This window comes from Eufriesea mexicana, unplaced genomic scaffold (genome assembly GCF_001483705.2).
Source record: "Eufriesea mexicana isolate 0111107269 unplaced genomic scaffold, ASM148370v2 scaffold5767, whole genome shotgun sequence".
NCBI lineage: Eukaryota > Metazoa > Arthropoda > Insecta > Hymenoptera > Apidae > Eufriesea > Eufriesea mexicana.
The window spans coordinates 691,261-712,841 of NW_016913695.1; the positions used below are offsets into that span (position 1 = coordinate 691,261).

The 21,581-nt window shown below is 28.8% G+C and overlaps 5 protein-coding genes across 7 annotated transcripts; 1 reads left to right on the plus strand and 4 right to left on the minus strand.

Annotated features, from left to right (window-relative positions):
• On the minus strand, nucleotides 1-10,324 carry spir (spire type actin nucleation factor). 3 transcript variants are annotated; one of them, XM_017906716.1, is made up of 15 exons: nucleotides 10,203-10,324; nucleotides 7,932-8,257; nucleotides 7,248-7,279; nucleotides 7,042-7,165; nucleotides 6,802-6,959; nucleotides 6,363-6,584; nucleotides 5,897-5,926; nucleotides 5,162-5,425; nucleotides 4,895-5,036; nucleotides 1,989-2,122; nucleotides 1,655-1,913; nucleotides 1,272-1,582; nucleotides 900-1,148; nucleotides 541-827; nucleotides 1-403 (listed from the first exon to the last, which is right to left on the minus strand). In XM_017906716.1, exons 2-15 carry the CDS (start codon nucleotides 8,251-8,253, stop codon nucleotides 160-162), a joined length of 2,778 nt encoding a protein of 925 aa, XP_017762205.1. In that variant the 5' UTR covers nucleotides 8,254-8,257; nucleotides 10,203-10,324; the 3' UTR covers nucleotides 1-159. The 3 variants fall into 3 exon arrangements, with proteins under 3 accessions (XP_017762205.1, XP_017762206.1, XP_017762207.1); XM_017906717.1 differs by lacking the exon at nucleotides 5,897-5,926; XM_017906718.1 differs by lacking the exons at nucleotides 7,932-8,257; nucleotides 10,203-10,324 and adding an exon at nucleotides 7,488-7,614.
• A 946-nt stretch (nucleotides 10,325-11,270) lies between these two features.
• Nucleotides 11,271-14,847, plus strand: eIF2beta (eukaryotic translation initiation factor 2 subunit beta). The gene is made up of 6 exons (XM_017906615.1): nucleotides 11,271-11,409; nucleotides 12,011-12,271; nucleotides 12,344-12,500; nucleotides 13,478-13,662; nucleotides 13,753-14,037; nucleotides 14,123-14,847. Exons 1-6 carry the CDS (start codon nucleotides 11,392-11,394, stop codon nucleotides 14,165-14,167), a joined length of 951 nt encoding a protein of 316 aa, XP_017762104.1. The 5' UTR covers nucleotides 11,271-11,391; the 3' UTR covers nucleotides 14,168-14,847.
• Nucleotides 14,848-15,371: 524 nt separating this feature from the next.
• LOC108552181 (putative malate dehydrogenase 1B) lies at nucleotides 15,372-17,250 on the minus strand (the record flags this gene model as incomplete). Its single annotated transcript, XM_017906597.1, has 6 exons — nucleotides 17,104-17,250; nucleotides 16,447-16,760; nucleotides 16,083-16,372; nucleotides 15,823-16,007; nucleotides 15,632-15,767; nucleotides 15,372-15,568 (listed from the first exon to the last, which is right to left on the minus strand). Coding segments are annotated over exons 1-6 (1,269 nt in total), but the record flags the coding sequence as incomplete, so codon positions are not given.
• A 292-nt stretch (nucleotides 17,251-17,542) lies between these two features.
• Nucleotides 17,543-18,601, minus strand: LOC108552182 (uncharacterized). Its single transcript, XM_017906598.1, has 5 exons — nucleotides 18,536-18,601; nucleotides 18,177-18,415; nucleotides 17,925-18,117; nucleotides 17,748-17,846; nucleotides 17,543-17,667 (listed from the first exon to the last, which is right to left on the minus strand). Exons 1-5 carry the CDS (start codon nucleotides 18,582-18,584, stop codon nucleotides 17,543-17,545), a joined length of 705 nt encoding a protein of 234 aa, XP_017762087.1. The 5' UTR covers nucleotides 18,585-18,601.
• Nucleotides 18,602-19,451: 850 nt separating this feature from the next.
• Nucleotides 19,452-20,535, minus strand: LOC108552222 (stress-associated endoplasmic reticulum protein 2). The gene is made up of 3 exons (XM_017906654.1): nucleotides 20,271-20,535; nucleotides 19,750-19,822; nucleotides 19,452-19,652 (listed from the first exon to the last, which is right to left on the minus strand). The coding sequence occupies exons 1-3, from the start codon at nucleotides 20,352-20,354 to the stop codon at nucleotides 19,615-19,617; spliced, it is 195 nt and encodes a 64-aa protein (XP_017762143.1). The 5' UTR covers nucleotides 20,355-20,535; the 3' UTR covers nucleotides 19,452-19,614.
• Between the last annotated feature and the right edge of the window lie 1,046 nt (nucleotides 20,536-21,581).

Below are 21,581 nucleotides of genomic sequence, written 5' to 3' on the forward strand. Positions count from 1 at the left end.
GCACAAGACACCGGACGAAGAAGAGAAATCTAATCTACGTGCCTCACTTATTAGCATAATTAGTATGTTACTCATTAGTAGAATTGAAAACGAGATGCACCATTTTATCCAACAAAAATCTCGTGCATGGAACTTTTCTTTCTTTTTTGGGGGGGGGATTCAAACGTAGGCTGGCGAAAGGTTTAAAGTAAGTCGTGAAATGACATTATTACGTATTGTAGCCCGTGTTGTTCTTGAACTCTTAATTATCTGTATCACCATAATACGACAATCATGACAGACTACCATTGAAACACCACGCAATCTTTCCGCGGCCAATCGTTGTTCCGAGCTTTGATTAGTGAAACTGGAGAATGCCTTCGGTGATGGCACATTAGCTGGACTGCCACTGCCTTTATAACTCCTGTAATTATATTTTGTTATAGAAACTAAAAAATTATCAATGAAAGTTATTTCTAGCTCTTGCTATATAAAGAATAAAGATTTTTACAGAATAAATAGTAAATAAAATTAGTAATATAATAATTAAATGAAGAGAACCTTTTTTCTTGATTCTCTGTTTCACGACGAACATGAGAAGGCGGTGTGGAAGTCGGTGTAAGTATCAAAACAGGTGTTGTAGTAGGCGTGGATGAAGGCGTTACGCTTTTCAACGACGAATCCTTACGTCTAGAGGCGGGTGATGCCGGTGCAGATCCAGCTGCTCCGTTGCCTCTCAGCCACGAACTTTTGCTAGTATCTGGTTCTGAGGATGATGGAGATAGAAGAAGACCAGGAGATAGTAAAACTACCGGAACATGGGCAAAATGTTCTGTTGGAATTCGCATCTAAAATACGAATAGTATTTCAATAGAAAGATACAGAAAACAAGTACGAGTAAATTAACAAAAATTTCTTACTTTGGAGTAACATTTTACACATACAGTCCTTTCGCATAGACGACAACGTTGCCCCCAAGGTCCTAACAATCCAAACCTCGTTTTTAAACAAAGAAAACAAACGCGTCTTTTTTCTACATCTTCCTTTACGCGCCCTTCTACAGGCAGAGATTCCAATTCTGCTTTAGTTAGAACACTACGAATATGCACAATCTCTTCTAAGGTTAGAGAAAGTCTTTCATCCAGGAACATATCACCTAATGTAGGTTTCTATGGGAAAAAATATTTTCTTGTTATTAAACGATTTAAAATTCTAGAAGTATTTTATATAAACACTCGTTTCTTTCGTTTTTATAAATTTTTAACAATAAACTGATTTCTATGATATAATACCTGTCCTTTATCATCTTGCCAGTCTTCACTTTGATCTTCATTATCTTTCGTACCTTCGGCGATAATTTGCGAACGTCGCGGTTGCCTTGCTCTTGGTTGAGGACTCAAACTTGGACTAGGATTTACGCTGACATTAGGACTCGGACCTTGACTCAACGACGATTCAGTTGCACCTGTATATTGACGACTCTGTGGCCTCGAATGAGGAAGAGAAGTAGTACCAGTTAATGCTGTAAGAGCTATACTACGCCTCGCTGCGTGTTTTCGAGCAGATGCTCTTCTAGATGGACACTGTGTTGCAAGATCATAAGCTGAAAAGAATAAATTTTGAAAATATATTTTCCAATGTCAACAAAATACTTCTGAAATAATTTAATAATTACATTCAAGTTGTGTATCACAAAATCGGTGATACTCATTTCTCGTCAAACGCAGTCCACCAGTTCTTCGCCAAGGATTTGCAGAACCTGCTTCGTCGTCATCCCTTTGAACTTTATGTCTACTCCTTGCATTACCACTGTTTATGAATGTGTAATCCTCTTTCAACTGCCAGTAGTTTGATGCTTCATCCTCTTCTTCAAACCTTGTTACTGCAAATTCATCGTTGTAATCTTCGTCATCCTCTTCATCTTCCGCGTCGAGCTATTGATTAAAATATACATTAATTTAGATACAAAAAGTTAAATGTAACAAGATATAACAATTATAATAATCTACCTTCAAATCAAAATCTACGGGTATTACTTTTCTTCTACTTGTTGTAGAATTAATGCTGTCTAAATCCCTCCGAGGAGGTTTCGGTATTATAGGTGGTTCATTATCCTTCACATCAGTGATACTTTGGATATGATCTAAAAAATATTATTCATAGAAACAGACTCACAATATATATTAATCATTAATGCTGTGAAAGCACAGGGACGTATATGTTGATGACCAATGGACATGACACGTGAATGTGAAATTTTACAAGAAAGGTCAAATATTCACAAAGTTGTGGTACCTCAGTAAATCCTAAATACATACATAACTGCTTCCTGAGAGGACGCATAAGATCAAATACAATCATTAAAATTACATAAAAAAGTTTATAAAAAAAACTCTTGTAAATTTTTCAATATCATAAATAAGTAATGCTCCTATAATTTAATAAAAGTGAAATCAGTATTTATTATAAAATTTAACTACTATATTTCAGATCATTATTATACACGATATAATCAGGGTAATAATTCGGAAAACTATTTTAAGAAAATAATTGTTGCATTATTCGTAATATAATCAGATTATAATATTTGTGGCCCCAAATACATTTCTACACGTTATCCTTTGTGTCGGCCAAAAAAAGATGAATGGTATGATTACCTGCGACCGTAATGCGCCTTCTACGCGACTTACGATTCCTGTTTCCCGGTACCCTAATATCCGGCTTGCTGATTCTTTGCCTCGGTTGCGGTACCGGTGGTACGTTTGATCTGTTCCGACTCGCGGTAGTCGGTGCGTTGGTCGTAACGGAGCCAACTGTAGTCGAGACTGCATTGGCCTGATTCTCTGCCTGCAACCACTGTGCCGCCACATCCTGCGCGGGTTCATGTTCCTGCTCTGGTTGTGACGGTGGAACTTCACCCAGGACTATCATGCGGGACTCACCGCCTACGGTCGGTAACATTATTCCTCTTTTCGATATTTACTCTTTTCTCTTCTGCTAGTATATGCAGTATGTCCGATTTAACTTTCGTCATTTCAATTTTTCTGATGCGTGATACAGAGATAATCATACAATTAGTTATTAACGTTTCGCCATCAACAATTATTTTCCGTACTTTATGAAAGTATTCATTACTTGCAAGTAATTAATGATTTTAAGCTATTTATACAAACTATCAGTTTAGTAATCAAGCGCTTATTCATTCTTAAACCGAACATACTCTGTGTCAACATAATTCTTTACAATAACTCTACTTGCGACGACCACGACGTCCAACCGGAAGTCACTAGTTCTGTTGATCCTTTTACAATCTTTCTGGTCGATTCGACGATCTCACAGCCTGCGAATCAAGACGTTTATCAACTTTATACGTTCCGATTAAAGTGACTAATCCATTGTTCCTCTTCGTTGAAAAACAATCAGAAATGTTCGATTACCAGCGTCCAAGCTGTTCTCCACGTTCATCTGTTCATTTTTTCCATCCTCTCGAATCCTTGGCCCACCGTGATGTTTGCAGATCCGATGGTAGGGACTGTACATTAAGCACACGTGCTCGTTAGTGTGCCTATCCTCCTTTCGGTGCACTTGACTTATGCGTACACGTTTAAACGCAACCCGATTGAATTTCACGCTTCAGCTGCAGCTACCCCCAAAACGCGCACGACAGAAGAGAAAACAAAGAAATACGAATAAACGTGAGGCTAATGAACGAAAGCAACGAAACGAGAATGTAACACGCGAGAAATCAACTGGAGGTTTAGCGGGCGCGTTACGCGATGACGTTTCAGGCGACGTCAGCTTTCGCCCTTTGCGCGCTTTCGGTTATTGATCGCGAGCAGTCCGGGGCTTGCGATACTTTAAGACGACCTACCGTCGCGAATCATGATTCATACGAATCGACCCTCTTCCATTTCGATAAAAAATTAGTCATAACGCGTACCATCCTCGGTATATAATGACGAAACTTGAAAATGATTTTTTCCCCAATACTTTTGTATCTCGTTGCTCAAAGAAATTTCTCGTTGCACTGGAAGAAATTTTAAACTGATTTCATTACTACAGAATAGCCAATGGTTAATTTAGATGGTATTTAATAATAAAAACTTGGGATACGAGCATTAAATGATTATCATTATTGTTGCTATTATTATTATTATTATTATTGTTATTGTTATTATTATTGAAAAAAAATTAAGACACATATACCACTGTCCTGGCCGCACTGCGTTGCAATTGCCAAGCTCTACTCTCAAGAGTATATTAAGGGTGAAAAGATGTGTGACCCTGTATAGGTACTGCGCTCGCGCGCACTTCCTGCGCATGTGTACTCTTAGTTAAATATATTTTTATAAAAATGCAATCGCACGTGTGCAACGCATGACTGTATATACATACGGTTATCCATAAAGTTCGAGGTATTCAGATGCAACCGTATTGATGCAACCGATATGAAAATATAGCTCTTTATGCATGCTTTTCCACGTATTTGAAAGTCATTTAATTCGAAAATTAGTTATGTATAAAATCTATCAAGAATACAAACGATACAGTCAAAAATTCTGTTTAAAAATTAATGAAGGGGAGAGAGTAAAATAAATGTGCAGCTTACATATTATGGTCCTTATATACATTTAACCATCATTCCCAAAAAGATATATCACCATTTCGAAATTTTAATATATTTATTTTACATATTTAGCGAAGAAAGATTTATTGAGGTACCACACAAATCAGTAATAAATAAGATTGATGCATATGGAATGTCACAATTATTGGTGTGCAAAATATGAGCGGAATGCGTTAGTTTTCATGAATTTATTAAATAGGTGTACACAAACAAAGAAGATATATTTTATAAAGCAGTATGACATGCAAAAAATTATTTTTGTGCATGTAAATATGGAATATAACTTACCACTTTGTGGGGATATTCTTTCGGTCTTAGGAACGTATCTGTTGCGTGACGATCTTAAATTTGGTGGTTTCTTTATGCTTTCCATAAGTAATTCCCGAAGAGTCCATTCCTTCTGCAGAGGTGGCAGTTGTCTCTCAGATGCCTGCATAAAATTACGTCTCTAATATTTACTGAAACTTTCAAAAACTGCAATTTTTACAAACAGTTCTTTTATTGAAGTTTCATCGATAAAATCTGAATGAAACATTTTCTCTGATAAAATGTTACCTTTTTAAGAGGTGGTCTGCTCCGAATAAATTCAAGAATGACAGCGTGTGCATCTTTTCGCAAATGTGGCGTTGGTGATGGTGTTTTCCTTAGATGATATCTCCTTTTCCGAATATCATCCATTAAAATTTCATACGGTGTTAATTCAAATTCTGCTCCTCTTCCGCGTCCACGAACAGTGTTCTTTGAACCCAAATTGGCTTCTACTTTTTTCAATTTCACGCCTTTCCGTAATTCTTGGATAACTTGTACCCAAAATCTTGCCTATTAAAATAGTTCTTTGAATTGTTCTGATCTTAAAATTGCAATTCAAATTTGTAAAAAAGAAAAAACATGTATATAAATTAGACGGACATTAAATGAACAACTTTTATAAATCTTATTGCACTACTTGTACGTATTTATTACTTGTATTGATAAATATATTAAATACTATAAATACTACTTATGTTACACAAACTATGTAAAAAGTCGCTTAAAATTTAGCTTTCTTGTCAAATAGATTATACAAATCAAAATTAAATATATTCCGCACGGATTTAAACTGAAATTAAATCGAATGCATGCATTTTAAAATATAGTGAGAGATGATTCTTCTATAGGACTATAGAAATCAATGTTTAAAAATAGTGCTGATAATTACGAAACTAATCATGCTGCATGCTTGATAATTGGTTACGCCTATAGTCTAACACATCACTTTCACATGCGCAAACATTATTAACAATGACATACTTGTATAGCCCTCCAAATCCTAATGTCAGTCTATAACGGTAGAGAGTCAAGTCAATAAATCTCAAATATCTTATCTCTGCAAAATGACAAATGACTTTATGCGACATGGCAATGTTAGTTATTCCATTTTACACGAAATACAGCACGTACTCGGAGTATACAGTTCCACGACTCGACAATTTAAATGACTATTTTTATTATTTAATTTTTTTCTAAATTTACCTACTTTTTCAGCATGAAAAAATATTAAAGCAGTTTAATATGAACGATTTATAATAAAATAACCTGATATAGAGTGTTTTTAAACTGTAATTTTAACGATTGTTTTTTAACACATGAAATTCGTATCTGTAATCTTCAAACACTCTATCGCAATTTGTTAAAATAGGAAAGTGGTGTTATCTTATTTATATAAACCCATAGCACGAATCATGTATTTTCCACAATTGGTCCATTGAAATCTTACCCAATCAATGAAATCTAACGTATCAAGGTTCTGAACGGACATCGAGCTTTGCTTATTGCCATCATTGTTAGCACCTTCTCTTTGACTAGCTTGTAATTTGTCAGCTGCTACTGTATCCAAAAATTGTGACAATTCCAGAGCCTCTGTTACAAATGCCCGTATTACTGCCTTATAATGAACTTCAGCAGACTCAATGGAAGTTTGCATATGCCTGGTACATAACTATATACACAAATTTATATAATTACTTATGAATGAAGCAAAAATGTACAGAGTGATACAAAAAATGTAGATACTTGAAAAAGAAGGGAATTATTAAAAAGTAAAAAAATTTGTTATATCACTCTGTGTGTGTTTGTGTGTGTGTGTGTGTGTGTGCGCGCGCGCGCGCGTGTGTGTGTACAAAATATAGAAAAGGGCATTTGTTTGCTACACTTACTTGCATCACATTTTTTAGGGAATATGTCGTTGATCTTTCTTCATACATATCGTTACTTTTTTGTGACAAAAATTCATCTACATCAGCATCACTGGAGTCCCGCTCAATACCTTCATCGTCCGTTTCCTGTGGACGTTCTTCCGTCTCACCTTCAATTTCTATACGATAAAAATCATTAGTTTTCTAAATGACTTTTATTATTTATTTCATTCTATGTAATATTTTATAAATTAATTGCACCTTGATCTGCACTTGTCATCAATGTTATAAGGGCTTCTAGATCCGGTGATAAAGGCCTTTCTTCTTGTTCATCTAGGCCGAAATCGAGCGCTTTAAATATCATCATGCCTAACGAAAACATTGCCTGGACAAACGAAAAAATATCTTTTTTTATAAAATAATATAAAGACTTTTGTCAAAAATATGTCTTCAAATCAAATGCTTACCTTTTTTTCGGATACACGGGGTTTCTCCGATTCTGCAACAAAAGCATAAATACAAATAAAAAATAAATTCAAAAATTATCGAATAATTTGTAACAATAATGAGAAATTCATCTTGCATGTAAAGCAATTGCTTTTATACAAAGTTCAACAACTTTTCTTGGATAATCAACCAGTTATAGTATTAGTCTTATCGAAAAATCTTGTCACAGACATATTTAATTATTAATCAACTGTACAAACCTCATGGAACGAGTGTTCCCAGTCATGCCACCGCCAACCAAATACCGTGCGTAATTTATCGACTTTAAAAAACTATGTTATACGTAAAAATTTCGCATTATAAGCATTTGTAACTGTATACCAAATAATTTACTTACCCACTACTAGTAAACTATACCATATTCCAATGTGTTACACTAACATAACTAATTTTTATACTTACATACTGTTGTTGAATATATTATATAAGTATACAAATAATATTATAGAACGAAAAGATACACATTATAAAAAAAATTATTTACTAAAATTACACATTTAAAACAATTATATACTATACCACATTATAATACAAAATTATGAAATAATTGCGCCCTACTCAAATTGACTATAAAACAATACATCGATAAGATATTCCACGATAGAAAATAAGCTTTCTTTGAAAGAAAGATTAAATCAACTTACTGATTAGATCTCCAAGCCAAACATCACCATCCTTGTGAAGGACGATCTGCGATAACTCCGAGAGTTCATAAAAATTGTTCTCTGATAAACGTGACAAACTCTTGGCCGTTTGATAACATAAAGCCCATGCTTGCTCTTGGCTAACCGGTCCATTAAAAGACAGTAGAATATCTTTGAGATTTAGCCGACCGTTCGCGTCGAGCCTACACTTCGGCCTTTTCATCTCTGTTTCTTCCTCTGTATCCTCTGTCGCTTTTTTCTCATTGCCGAAAACATTGAGATCATCCTCACACGATGTAGAAATCTGTTTGTGCGTTGTCATCTTTCTGTAATTTTATCGACAAATCTCTCATATAATCTCTAGTAATATTTTCCTCATTCATTCGCTTACTTAATTTTATGAATATTTATACAAAAAAAAATAATTTATCTAATTGTTCAAGTTTATGCATCAATTCAGGATTTAAATTTGAAATTTTTTAATCTCAAATTTAAGTCATTATATTACTAGATCATTACTTAATAAACTGAGCTAATTTGAACCACTAATATGGTTTTTACTTTTTTCCCCTATGATAACAATAAAATATATATATATGATATTATTACTACATTATTACTAGATGATTCGTATTATATTTCAATTTGTTATTTATATTAATACATTAATAATTATAATATAATACATTAATAATAACAAAATTACTTGAAAATAATAAAAATATATTTGAAAATAAACTCAATGGAAAAGTAAATGAGAACCGTACCGTAAATAAGCTTAATAATTTTTTAGATAAAGTCGCACTTACATCATACGACAGAATTAGAAAGGAATCACATATTAATGGTTTTGTTGCCTCCTCTTCATTATGAATACAGTACAAATTCTGACTAAATTCATTTGTCTGCTACTATTATTTTTAACGAAATTACATAGTATTAATTTTTTATACGAAGTTTCACTATATTTAAATCAATTAAGTGTCATTCTAGTGAACTATAGTAAACTATAGTTCGCGACTATAGTGAATATCATAATTCACATGGGTATTTCGAATTATGCGAGAACAAGTAAACTAAATATCTTTTCTGGTTTTCTACGTTCTTAATAGCGTATATGAAAGCAAATAAACGTTTATTCTATCTGTCGTCACGCATGCAGTAATGACAGATACGTGAAAATTATGATTCTTAATATATTACGATCAACATACGCCTCTTTTTCTGACCTACAATTGAGTGAATTTTCAAGAAAAATTGGTCCTTAATAAGATGCAATAAAACTATAAGAAAAGATAAGGACACTGATAGTTTCTGATAAGTATTCTATCTAATCTGCTTTCTTTGTTTTCATGTTCAAATATTTTTCAACATAGTATATAATTATATAGCACAAATTAATTTCTATATTGTTTAAATTTTTGTTACGTAAATTATTCTGGAAAAGTTCAATAGTATTTTATTTATCATTTTATGATTTTATAAGAAAAGAATTTTATGTTTTTATGTTTAACAAATTTATAGTAAAACAACATTATGCAAGATCACAATGGTAATCTTTACATTACAGGGTACAAAGTACTTTGAAATTACTAGTTATTGCGCGCAAATTATCGATCTCGTACTTGCATTATGTATATACAAAGTTGCAACTAAATCATAAAAAACTTCATGCATACTTTTTCTGCAATATCAAACGTTTTTAAATATGTAAATTATAATTTTACAAATTTTTTCTAAAATATCTTATTCTTTTTCAATTATTTATATGATTTTGTATTATATTTCATAGATAAATATGATCAATAAAAGTTCTGTGAAACAATTCAAGGTTAACTACATGTGTATATGTGTTACACATTTTTTGAATAGATATAGAGAATCATATTTATAATATGCCACAAAGTATGTTTGCATATTCGGACAGAAATTATAAACAATTCAAGCTACCATTTTAATTCATTGACTAAAACAACTATTAATAATTTTTAATACAATTATAGAAGCATATAAATTTGTATATTTATCTACATTTTTATTTATCAAAATCTTTAAATTTCTTACAACTAATTTATTTTCCTAATAAAATTCGCATTGCAGTATTACCTTGTAATCCATTATCATATATATATATATATTAAGATATTTTATGAATTTATAATTGACAAAATATTTAGAAATTTATAACATGAAAAAGAAACACGTATTTTAAACAAAGTCGAATAATGAACAAAACATTGAAAAATGTTAAAAATTTACTTTAATACGTACTTCTGGTTATTTAGGCAGTTGACAAATTACAGCACGAAACACGTTTTAAGATTTTCACTATAATATCACTATTCTGTTCATTTCTTGTAGAAGATTTTTTGTATTATTTTCTCAATTGAGTTAAATATTCCTTTAGGCACAAACAACCTTTCACATTGAACTTTCCTTTTGCAACTTTTAATATCGATCATATTAATTTTTCTTGAATACATTGACAATCGATACTCGATATGACATTTTGTTTATTGTCAATTTCTGGTTGCAACAGAACCTTTTCTTTAACATTACGGAATTAAACGAAACATTTAATGTATATTGTATATTTTCAATTCAATACTACTATAGAATTACCGGCAATATAAATATTTGTGTAATAAAATTTTCCCTTTATCAAAGTTAACATATACTCATAGCAAATTTAATTGCAAAGAAGATATTGGTTTTAAATTCATTATAACAACACTTAAACTAACGATCACTGATGGTTGTACGAATTACAATATAGACTGAAACTACTGATCGCTACCATCCAATCTATAACCTGTACTTTTGTTATATATGTATGATTTGTATATGATGCGTATGCGTGTGTATGCTGTTGAGTACCTAAATGCATATATGAAGTACAGAAGATAACGATAGATTAAATTCATTCAAATAATTATCTGACAAAGTGAAATATTTTTTACTGATAAAAACATTAATTTTGTTTCATCTATTATTTAATTTTTTATATAAAAATTATATTCAAATTCATAAAAAATTATACGGACTGATAGTAAGATATTAAAAACTTTTAAATCATTTTATTTAATTTTTGATAAAAACAATATCAACTTAAAAAGTACATAAATATACTTAGAAGTGTATAAAATCGAGTACTGTGTATAAAATTGTAACTTAAGTAGTCTTTCCTCATTGGTCAGTGTTATAAAATTGACCAATAGAAAGCTTTGTCAAAGTGCACAACGAATTACTAGTTCGTGTGGAAAATTTGGAGGTGTGAATTACACTTTGCACTTAAAAGTCGAAATTTCTGATGCAATATTCGTTAACAAGACGTGAATGCACTGTATAGGTAGTAGGATAGGATTGGGATCCGCGTGATTAAGATGATGATTTGTATTTAAAAACGAAGCAAATTAATAAGTTTATCGAGGACACCAAAGTATTTAGAGCAATTTTCAAAATGACTGAGGAAGACTCGGTATGTAATAATATTAAAAGAGTATTTGTAGGAAAGAATCTGTGTCGCATTGGAAAAGCATGGGAGCATGAACATCTTGACATACTTTTTGATTTTTTGATATTATGTTAATGTCTATGAATAAAGAAATAAAATTTAAACCCATATAAAAATAATATTTTCTAATGAAACATTTATAAAATAAAAGTAACGCTACTTTATAAATTCCAACCTCAAAGCCATGTGGATAGTTTCGAAAGAATGTACCTTTATCATGAGTATAATATCTCTTGACAGATATTCCATTATCTCTGTTACTATACATATTTGATGTTTACTATAATATATTATAGTATTTTATATTTATTAATCTTCCTAAATTATTATAGTATAATATTTAATGTTTAAAATATTGCAAAATATATTTAATATTTACCTAATTTTATTATTAAATTTTTATGTTAAAATGATCATCAGTATATCTTTATTTGGAAAAATTAATATCTGTATTTTACTTTATTAATAAAATTATTATATTTTGTACATATAATATGTAAAATATTGAAATATTAAATTTTACACAATATTTATAAATTTAACAAATAATTAAAAATATTTGTAGGTATTTGATCCTACTTTGAAAAAGAAAAAGAAAAAGAAGAAAACCACTTTTGATCTTGATGCAGCATTTAATGAAGGTTCTAACATTGGAGATGTAATGGAAATTACTGGTGACAAAGAGAATCAAGAGCCAGACCCGCCTGCACCAACTGAAGATGATGAAACATTAGATTTAGAAAATTTTGGGAGAAAGAAAAAGAAGAAGAAAAAAGCATTTAATTTAGATGAACTTGATGCAGCATTGCCTGATACAAAAAAAGAGGTAAATAGTTGTATATGGAATTATCATATGCAATGATAACATTATATTTGTATTTATATATTATTTGAAAAGGATGTTGTTGAACAACAAACAGAAGAAATTGCTGTGGACGATACCTTTGATTTAGATATGGATTTCTCGAAAACTAAAAAGAAGAAAAAGAAAAAAAAAGATCTCGATGAATTAGTAGCAGAGGAAGAACGTAAGGAAATTGAAGATAAAGAAAATGGTAAATATTATAGATTACAAGAGTATCATAGTTTGGAGTAACTAGTTGTTTATGTTACTCATTATTTGTTAACATGCTGCACTGAATCTGAGCGAAGTGCAGAGTACGGTAAGGGATATGTTTGCTGTTTTCTATATATATATGTGTATATATATATATATACATATATATATATATAATTCACATATAATAATCACAAATCATATACCTTTTCTGCACTTACATAAATCTCATTCTAAGATAACATATGAACGTTATTTCTATATTTTATAAAAAATTACTTTGATCAATTTAATTGATGATCAATGTAAAAATGATAAATTTAAGGTATATTACATATTGAATTAGAATATTTCTATTTACATTATAAATAACAGGAAACAAAGTGCCCAAGAAATCGTGCCTGCAACTTGTTTTCTGTCAAACTATTATTTGGTAGTTTCATTCAGTTATGGGAACAATTTTTCTAATTATAATGTGATAAGGAATTAATTATATTTATTAAAGTAATGTTTTTGTTCTCTTTAAAAGCTGGATGTGGCTGCTATTATATAATTAATCAATATTTCATACTTTTTCTATATGTATGTCTAATTTCACTAATGAAATCACTAAAGCAAATTACCAATTATACTGATTAACTGCAGAAGTAAGAAGAAATACATGTTAACTGAAATTTTATTTGGAAAAGAAAAAATATAATTTAATCAATGAAATCAGACATAAAACTATAATTAAATCTTTTGTTGCTACACTTGATTGTAGAGATGTGCGGGATCCCGAAAATGTTGGGTCGGAACAGAATGGGAATTTTTTCCGAAATAGGGATGGCATCTCAGGTTCCTGAAAATATCAAAAATTTCAAAAAATATTCAGGATCCGGTCTTGTCTCGAGCATCAGGATCCCGTACATTACTATCTAATTGTATGGCTACCTTTATCAATACTTAAATGATAAGTGTTATATTTTTTAATAGAAGAAACAAGTTGGGTTGGATCGGATAGAGATTATACATATGATGAATTACTGATAAGAGTATTTAATATTATGAGAGAAAAGAATCCGGATATGGTTGCTGGTAAAAAACAAAAGTTTGTCATGCGTCCTCCTCAAGTAGTACGTATAGGAACCAAGAAAACATCTTTTGCTAATTTTACAGAGGTTAGTTTTATAGTAAAATTTATTTATTTAATTTATTAAATTAGTGATTATTCTTTTTTTTAATTTTTATTTTATGATTTTTAATTGCAGATATGCAAAACACTTCATAGGCAACCAAAACATTTACTTGACTTTTTACTCGCTGAATTAGGAACTAGTGGTTCTGTTGATGGAAATAGTCAACTTATCATTAAGGGTCGTTTCCAACAGAAACAAATAGAAAATGTTCTTAGGAGATACATAAAGGAATATGTTACCTGCCACACTTGTCGTTCTCCAGACACCATTCTTCAAAAAGATACTCGACTATTTTTCTTACAGTGTGAAACTTGTGGTTCAAGATGTTCAGTAGCTAGCATAAAATCTGGTTTCCAGGTAATTATATTTAATTCCAATATTTATAATTATTTAAATATTAATTGCTTTAAGAATTATTTTAATTAACGATTATTTATTTTAGGCCGTTACTGGGAAGCGTGCTGCTATTCGAGCAAAAACTGCCTAAAAAATTTGTCATATGTCATGTTTATGAATTTTGTAGCATAATTTTGAAATTATCAAAGATTTCTTGTGTCAGAACGCAGTTTTTAATATATCTATTATAATGGTGTGCAATCAGAACACTCATTTTTTGTTTATGGGAATCGAAAATCGTCAGTTAAAAAAAAAGAAAAAATTATAAAATTCACAGCACAATATTTTTTATCAATTTGCAATAGACAAAAAGAAATTATATAAAAGTTATACAAATTTCTAAAGAAATTTTCTTCAAGTTCCCCAGAAAATTTTAATATCTATATTTTACTTTTAATTTTTAAATCTCTAGTATACAGTTTTCTCCACAATGCATATATAAAATTACATCCTTTAATAGAATTTTAATTTTTTTTACACATTTTCATTCCTTCTGCATTGATGTAACGTGTTGGACATTTTCTAAAAACCATAAAATTTGAATAGCAAAGGTAAAGCAATTACACGATAATACGAAATGCATTATACATTTGTCTACCATTGTGACATAACATCCTGTATAAAGAACTGTCGATTAGGTATAAAATGGTATGGAGTACCAGTTGTTAATGATAGATTTAAGCTGGTAACAATTTGTTATATCATTTTCTGTATACAAGGAAATTGTAACATTAAATTCAAGTACATTATTAAGTATGGCAAAAAGTATTATTCCCGTAACTTTTCATGAAATGTCATGATAAAAAATACAATAATTTTTTTTAATTGATCAATAGTCACTTTTCTTACCTAATTTATTCAATTGTATTTACTAGGTAATAAATCTATGTTAAGAAACTATTCTTTTTATGATTTATTAACAACATTGTAAAGATATTCATATTTATTAAGTTTAGTTTTAGTATTTGATCGTCATTTATAGTTTGTTATAAATCACTGATATGCAACTCATCAATATTTTTTATTTGAACTAATCTGATGTTAAACACCAGTTATCAAGCTTGGTTGATGGAAGCATCGGTTATAAAAGAACGTGCAATTTTAATGATTATATATGTATATTATAACAATTAACTTGAATACATATGTTAAATTTGAATAATTTAGCTATTTATGTATACTACATAATACAATAAAATTATGAACTTTCTGATTAAAAATAAACGGACTTGTTCAATGAATGTAAAATGATGAAGTCATAAATCATAGAAATAATTAAAAATTTAATTCTTTGTCAAATTAGAATTATTCCTTAATTTAATTATTTTTTCTTTAATATTAATAGCAGTGTCTATAAAATTTTGAAATATAGAAATTGGCATGTTTGGCATTGGAAAATCTTTGAAAGGGATCCATATTCGTGAGCCATCTTCACATTGTTTTAAATATACTGGTTGTGAAAATACTAATCCTTTTGGAATACCAAAACAGCCTAGTAAATTAAAATATTTGTTAATTTTCTTGTTTTACAATGTTCTTACTACTCTTATATTACCATTAGATGCAACTCCCAATGATATAATTTCATCTCCAATGCTTTCTTTCTTGCTGTACCATAATTTCAGAAGATCACAAATTGCTCTGCATTTTGGGAAATCTTCTGATCTGCCTACTTGATATCGAACAAGTGCCTAAAGAAATTTGTATTTTTTTATGTTATCTAGAAGAAAGCAACAAAATTTATACCTTACGTTTGAAGTGATCTTTATAAGGATTTTTATCATGTGCCATATAAAAAAACCATCTTAATTCTGAATGTTGAACTCCAAATGGTAGTACTATATTTTTATTTAAATTAAGAGCTCTTTTATTTGGGTGGTACATATTGTACATTTGAATCATATGATGAATGTCTACAAAGTGATTGATTCCTATAATTAAATTTACCTGATTAGTATATATACTGGTAATACTGAGAATATACTATACTTTTCTAATATATCAACCCAAAAAGCCCCAAACAGGTGGACAACCAAAATTTTGTTGAGTAAGGCCCAGAGAATTTACAACTGTATATATAAGTTCTAAACCATAATGAGCACTAGCAACTACAATGTTTGTATTTGATAATTTTGTTACAAGTTCATGCATGACATTTGCATAAAAACATGGAATACTCATTGAACAAAAAATTATTTTCATATGTGAAGGTGCATATTCGTTTATTTGCATAGATAAATTTTCTATCATTTTATAATTTCGTTTCAGCCAGCTATCTGTTCCTTCATACTCTTCTCTAAAAGGTATATATGTAAATATTAACAAATATTTTATAATAGTAATGAATATAATCAATATTAATAGATTTACCGCACAAAACTATCAAGATAAATTAATATATCACAGTCTTTTAATCCATCAGGAATATTTTCCATAATATTTACTGTATTTAAACCAGCACCTATTGTTCCTGCATCTCTAAAAATTCTCCTAAGTTTAAAGAAACATCCTGGTTGGTCATATAAATTAATAATAATTCCATGAGTTGTCCAGAGTTCTTTTGTCATTAACAACTGGGGAACTAGGTCTAGACACATTGACCTCCCTGCTCCTATTATCATTATTCGACGAAATTTTTCTTGTATTTGTAAAGACTTGATTTTTTGTTTTTTTACATTGTGAGCCTTTATTAAATAAATTTAATAAATTTAGGTACGAAAATTAAATTTAAAAAATTATAATTTACGAAATTTTTAAAACGTTTCCATACAAATAATAAGTCCGCTTGTAATGCATTAAGTTCTTCATTATTCAAATATGATGTAATATTATAGTATTTATGCAACAATTCCCAAAATTGGTAATTACCCCCAATATAATTTACGTGAGTTCGACTAAGTCCAATTTCCCTCCATACTAATGGAGATTTGGAGTGAGTCCATCCATAGAGTTCACAAGTTTCTTTTAACCAAGTCTAAAAAAGCTTTAAATAACAAATTGTTTGTGAATAAATTAACGTTAACTTACTTCCCATTTTGTAGAACTTTTACTAATACTTTTATAATGAAAATTTGGTAATATTGTAGATAAACTATCAGCGATAAAACATATGTAATTAAAACTATAATCTTCTAAGATACCAGCTATTACAGTCAAACATCTATCTGTTGTCATTTTGTATTATTAACAATTGAAAAACATTTAATTGGTATTTTTATGAAAATTTGTATAGAAACATTTTAATAACATAGCTGCATAATTGTTATAAAAAATAATTTAATTATATATAAAAAAAGCATAATGCACCAAAATATTTTATTAGATTAATCCTTTATAACTTATATTTATGTAAAATAAATTATATAATGTATTATAACATAATACTGTATTTTAAAGTTATCTTATTTAAAGATTAATAAAAAACTTAAACAGAATTTTAAGCTAAATAATTATTACATCCTTATATTTAAAAATTGTCTTCTTCATCTGATAATTTTGGTAAATCAGGAATTTTATGTTGTATCCATTTTTCATTAAATAATTTGGATGATATATGTAATTTTGGTATTTCGAACTCAATGAATTCTGGATCTACACAAAGAGTTTCAAACATAAAATAGATAATCTAAAATTTATTTTTTAATTAAAAATGTATAGTTTAAGTTTAATACCTGATTCAAATCCTTCATCTTTATAGAGCATTATGTCATTTCTCTTTTTTAGAAGTAATTCTTTAAATTCATTTTCTATGACTTTTGTATAAATGTTATCTGTAGAAATATTGTTTAAATATAATTATTTTCTAAATTACTTTTAAAATCAAATGTTTTTAAATTAATATATCATACCAAATTCAGATTGCATATCACAATATGGTGCTAGACTCTCTGGTTTTGGATAGTTTTTCTTAATGTGACTTTTTAAAGGTAATGGTTTTTTAAAAATACTTTCATCATATGATTCTGGTAATCTTATATTTTTTGTATTAAGTATTCTGTTTGGTGATGTTCCTCTTATTTTATTAGAAGATTCAATTAGTTTCTATAAAGAAATTAAAACGAAATTATACTTCATTTACAGAATTTTTAAATAATTTATACCTTGAATGAAAGGTCCTTTTTGGGTGATGTTAATTTGCCATTATTGTTTAAATGTAATAATTTTGGCTTTAGTAATTCTTGTTGTTTATTAGGAGTGCCCTGTATAATAGGAGGTACATTTAAATCAGAGCGAGATCTAATTGATAATCCTTTTGATTTTAACCGATTAATACTTTTCAAAGAAGCTCCATTTATGTTAGCAGTTGTTTCTGATTGTGCTAAAGGTTTTATAATCGGACCTGGAGTTTTTCCATTATTAATAAATATACATCGAAGAAATAAAACACTAATTTAAAATAATAATTATTGAAAAGAAAAATAAAATGTAAATATTAACCTCCATGTATTTTTGAACTTACCTTTGTGAAGTTCCGATTTTTCACCAAACAAATTAAATATGTTAGCCATATATAAAAATTTATATGAAAAACAAAGTTAAAATGATCAAAACAATATTTTGTATGTAAAGAAAATAAATTATTAATGCTTCCGAATTCGTCTTCAAAAAATCTTTCTAAATTCGTTCTCGTGAACTTTCCGTTTAATTTAAATAACAATCTCTAAGCAAAGCTAGGGAAAATTGGTCATACTGAAATCTTAAATTACTAAAATCTTTTGGGTATAAAATAAAATTCTTAGTAAGTAGTGTTTTATTACTATTATACATATCTATTACTTATGTTTATTATGTTTGCACATAATAAATTCAAATATAGATGTTTCCATTAAATTTTTCACATAAGGATCATAAGATAAATATAAATTATCTCGCTTATGCAAGAGAATGTTTATTCATAATATAATTTATTAAAAGAAACAAAGAATTGTCCATAGCAAATCTTTCATTAGGATAAATTACATTGACAATATATATAATATATATTTTTACACATGTAATGACTTATTATGTCTCTTAAGGCCTCTAAAATATATAGACAACCAAAAGCTACCAACTGCTTACAGTGGAATGCTTTGATTAATGAATTGTTACAATAAATTGATCATATGTATATACAATTATTTACTATGTATAGGTATCAATGAAAGAATTTAAGTTTTTTATAAGATTGAGAATAAAGAATGCCATGTTAAGCTACAAAACAAAAAGAAATCATATTTACTATGTAACACTTTATGCAATATAAATAAAATATATTAAATACAATATTCTTTCATTGATACATATACAATTAAGTAAAATATTTATAAATGCTAAATTCTTTTTATAAATAATTCCTTTGAGTTGTAGCAAAAGAAGGAGATTATTTAGTGGAAATATGAGTTCAGTTTTGTGTCAATATCATTGTGATGCCTACATGTTTTCATAATATACAATAAAACAGTCTGTTGATCTCGCTTGTGTACCAATAAAATGTAGACTTTTTTTTCATATTAACAGCAACAGCAACATCTTTTTAACTTTATGCTTTTGGTTTTCCTAAGCCATTCTAATACTCTGAATTATTTGGAATACAGCTGGAAATTAGAAAATTTTAATTTACAACAAGAAATATTTTTTTTATATTACATGTTGATTAAAAAATATATATTCAAGTAACAATATAAAACTTACCAGAACCACATACAACAAAGAGAAAGAGTGCTAAAAGACAAGGTCCAACTGGTGATCCATCATCTTGTGGTTTCTATAATATAATTATTATTATATGCCATTATATCTTACAACATCATTATTAAATATAGTTACTAATTTGATACAATTACCAAAACAAATAAATTTACATAATTTTATCGTTTGTATTCACTCTAATAAAAACATAAATTATTTAAATAATTAATTTTGATATTGTTACAAACATTCATTTTACACAGGCTACAATTATTAATCTGTTTGTTAACTTGCTGTTTCTACTATTATTATAAAATAAAAAATCATAAATATTTTTTGAAGTTTTGTCACTTCAAAAGTATACATAACAGAAAATAGAACTTGAAGTAGCAATGTTATCACAAATGTCATAAGAGTTCATAACCTCAAAAATTAACTATTGTTTATTTTTATATAATTGTAATTATTTTACTTTATTAATAATGTTTTAAATAAATTTTATTGAATAATAAAATATAGCATACCGATGACTTGGGAACATTTCCACGTAGTGTGATATTTTTTGTGGCTCTTTCGTTAGCAATACGCATTCTTTGTTTTGGTGCCATTTTTATTGTTTTTTGTTTACCAAAATTACTTCGGTAAAACTTGAAATAAAATAATAAATAATTTAAATATTATTTCAGTCACTGTACGTATAATAAAGTATGTAAAGTTTTCGGAGCAATAAACAGGTGTGTACACTATGCTCCGACAATCCAACTGCGTCGACGTGTGCGCTTTGACACGTGAATACCACAGAGTGTACGACGGAGCAGCTTTTAGTGCCACACTGGCACCAGCAGAATCAATTTAACAAATATATTCTTCGGAATATTTTATTTCTTTCAATAACATATATAGATTACCATATTATTATATTCTTTGTTTCATTATTAATATATTTCTAATATATATTCAACCTCACGTAAATATTTTATATAAAATATTTTTGAATAATGTAGTACTTTTAAATACAGATACGGTTCTCTGAATCTTATTTTATTTATTTTTAAATATAAAAATATGTTCCATATTTTAAAAATAAGTCAGTGTTTTAGAAGAATGTTACATTTAGATAAAATAATTATTTGGATCGGGATATTTAGTTGGGAAACAATGACATTTGCATTTAAACTTTAACGTTAATCTTGTATTTACTAAAAACATACTAAAAGTACTCTTGCACAATGAAGTTAGCTATAACTTAAACAAAAACTGATCTGTGTATGAATAAAAGTAGATTTTTATTGTATGTAGAAATTTTATATTTTGTAGAACTGCTACGTCTAACAACAAATTGTTATGTCCATTCAAATATTCTCACAGATATTCATCGTTCGACAATGCATCACGTTAGGATAAACACATTCACTGCGATTTCCAAATTCCAATCCCCTTCGCTTTATTTAACAATATTTCTTTCCAGCAGCGTTTAAATGTATAATTAGATATTTAGCCGCGTGACGAGGATCATAATTGAAAAAATTATTTTACCACTGGTTATAGATTCACAATATTTTACATTTTACAAATGCATTCATAATCTATAATATAAAGTATCCACATCAAAGAAAACATTGTGACATGTAATACATAGCCAATGGTAAAAAAATTTCTTATTCACATTCTTACTTTGATCTATCTCTTAGTTTAACTATAAATTAACGTTACTCGAATCATCGGTAATTAAGCATTATATGACTAAAATTTCAATTCCGAGTCACATAATTGTGGCACAGCAAAATTTGTAATAATTAACTGAAGTATATTCTTTACATTATGAATAAATTGTA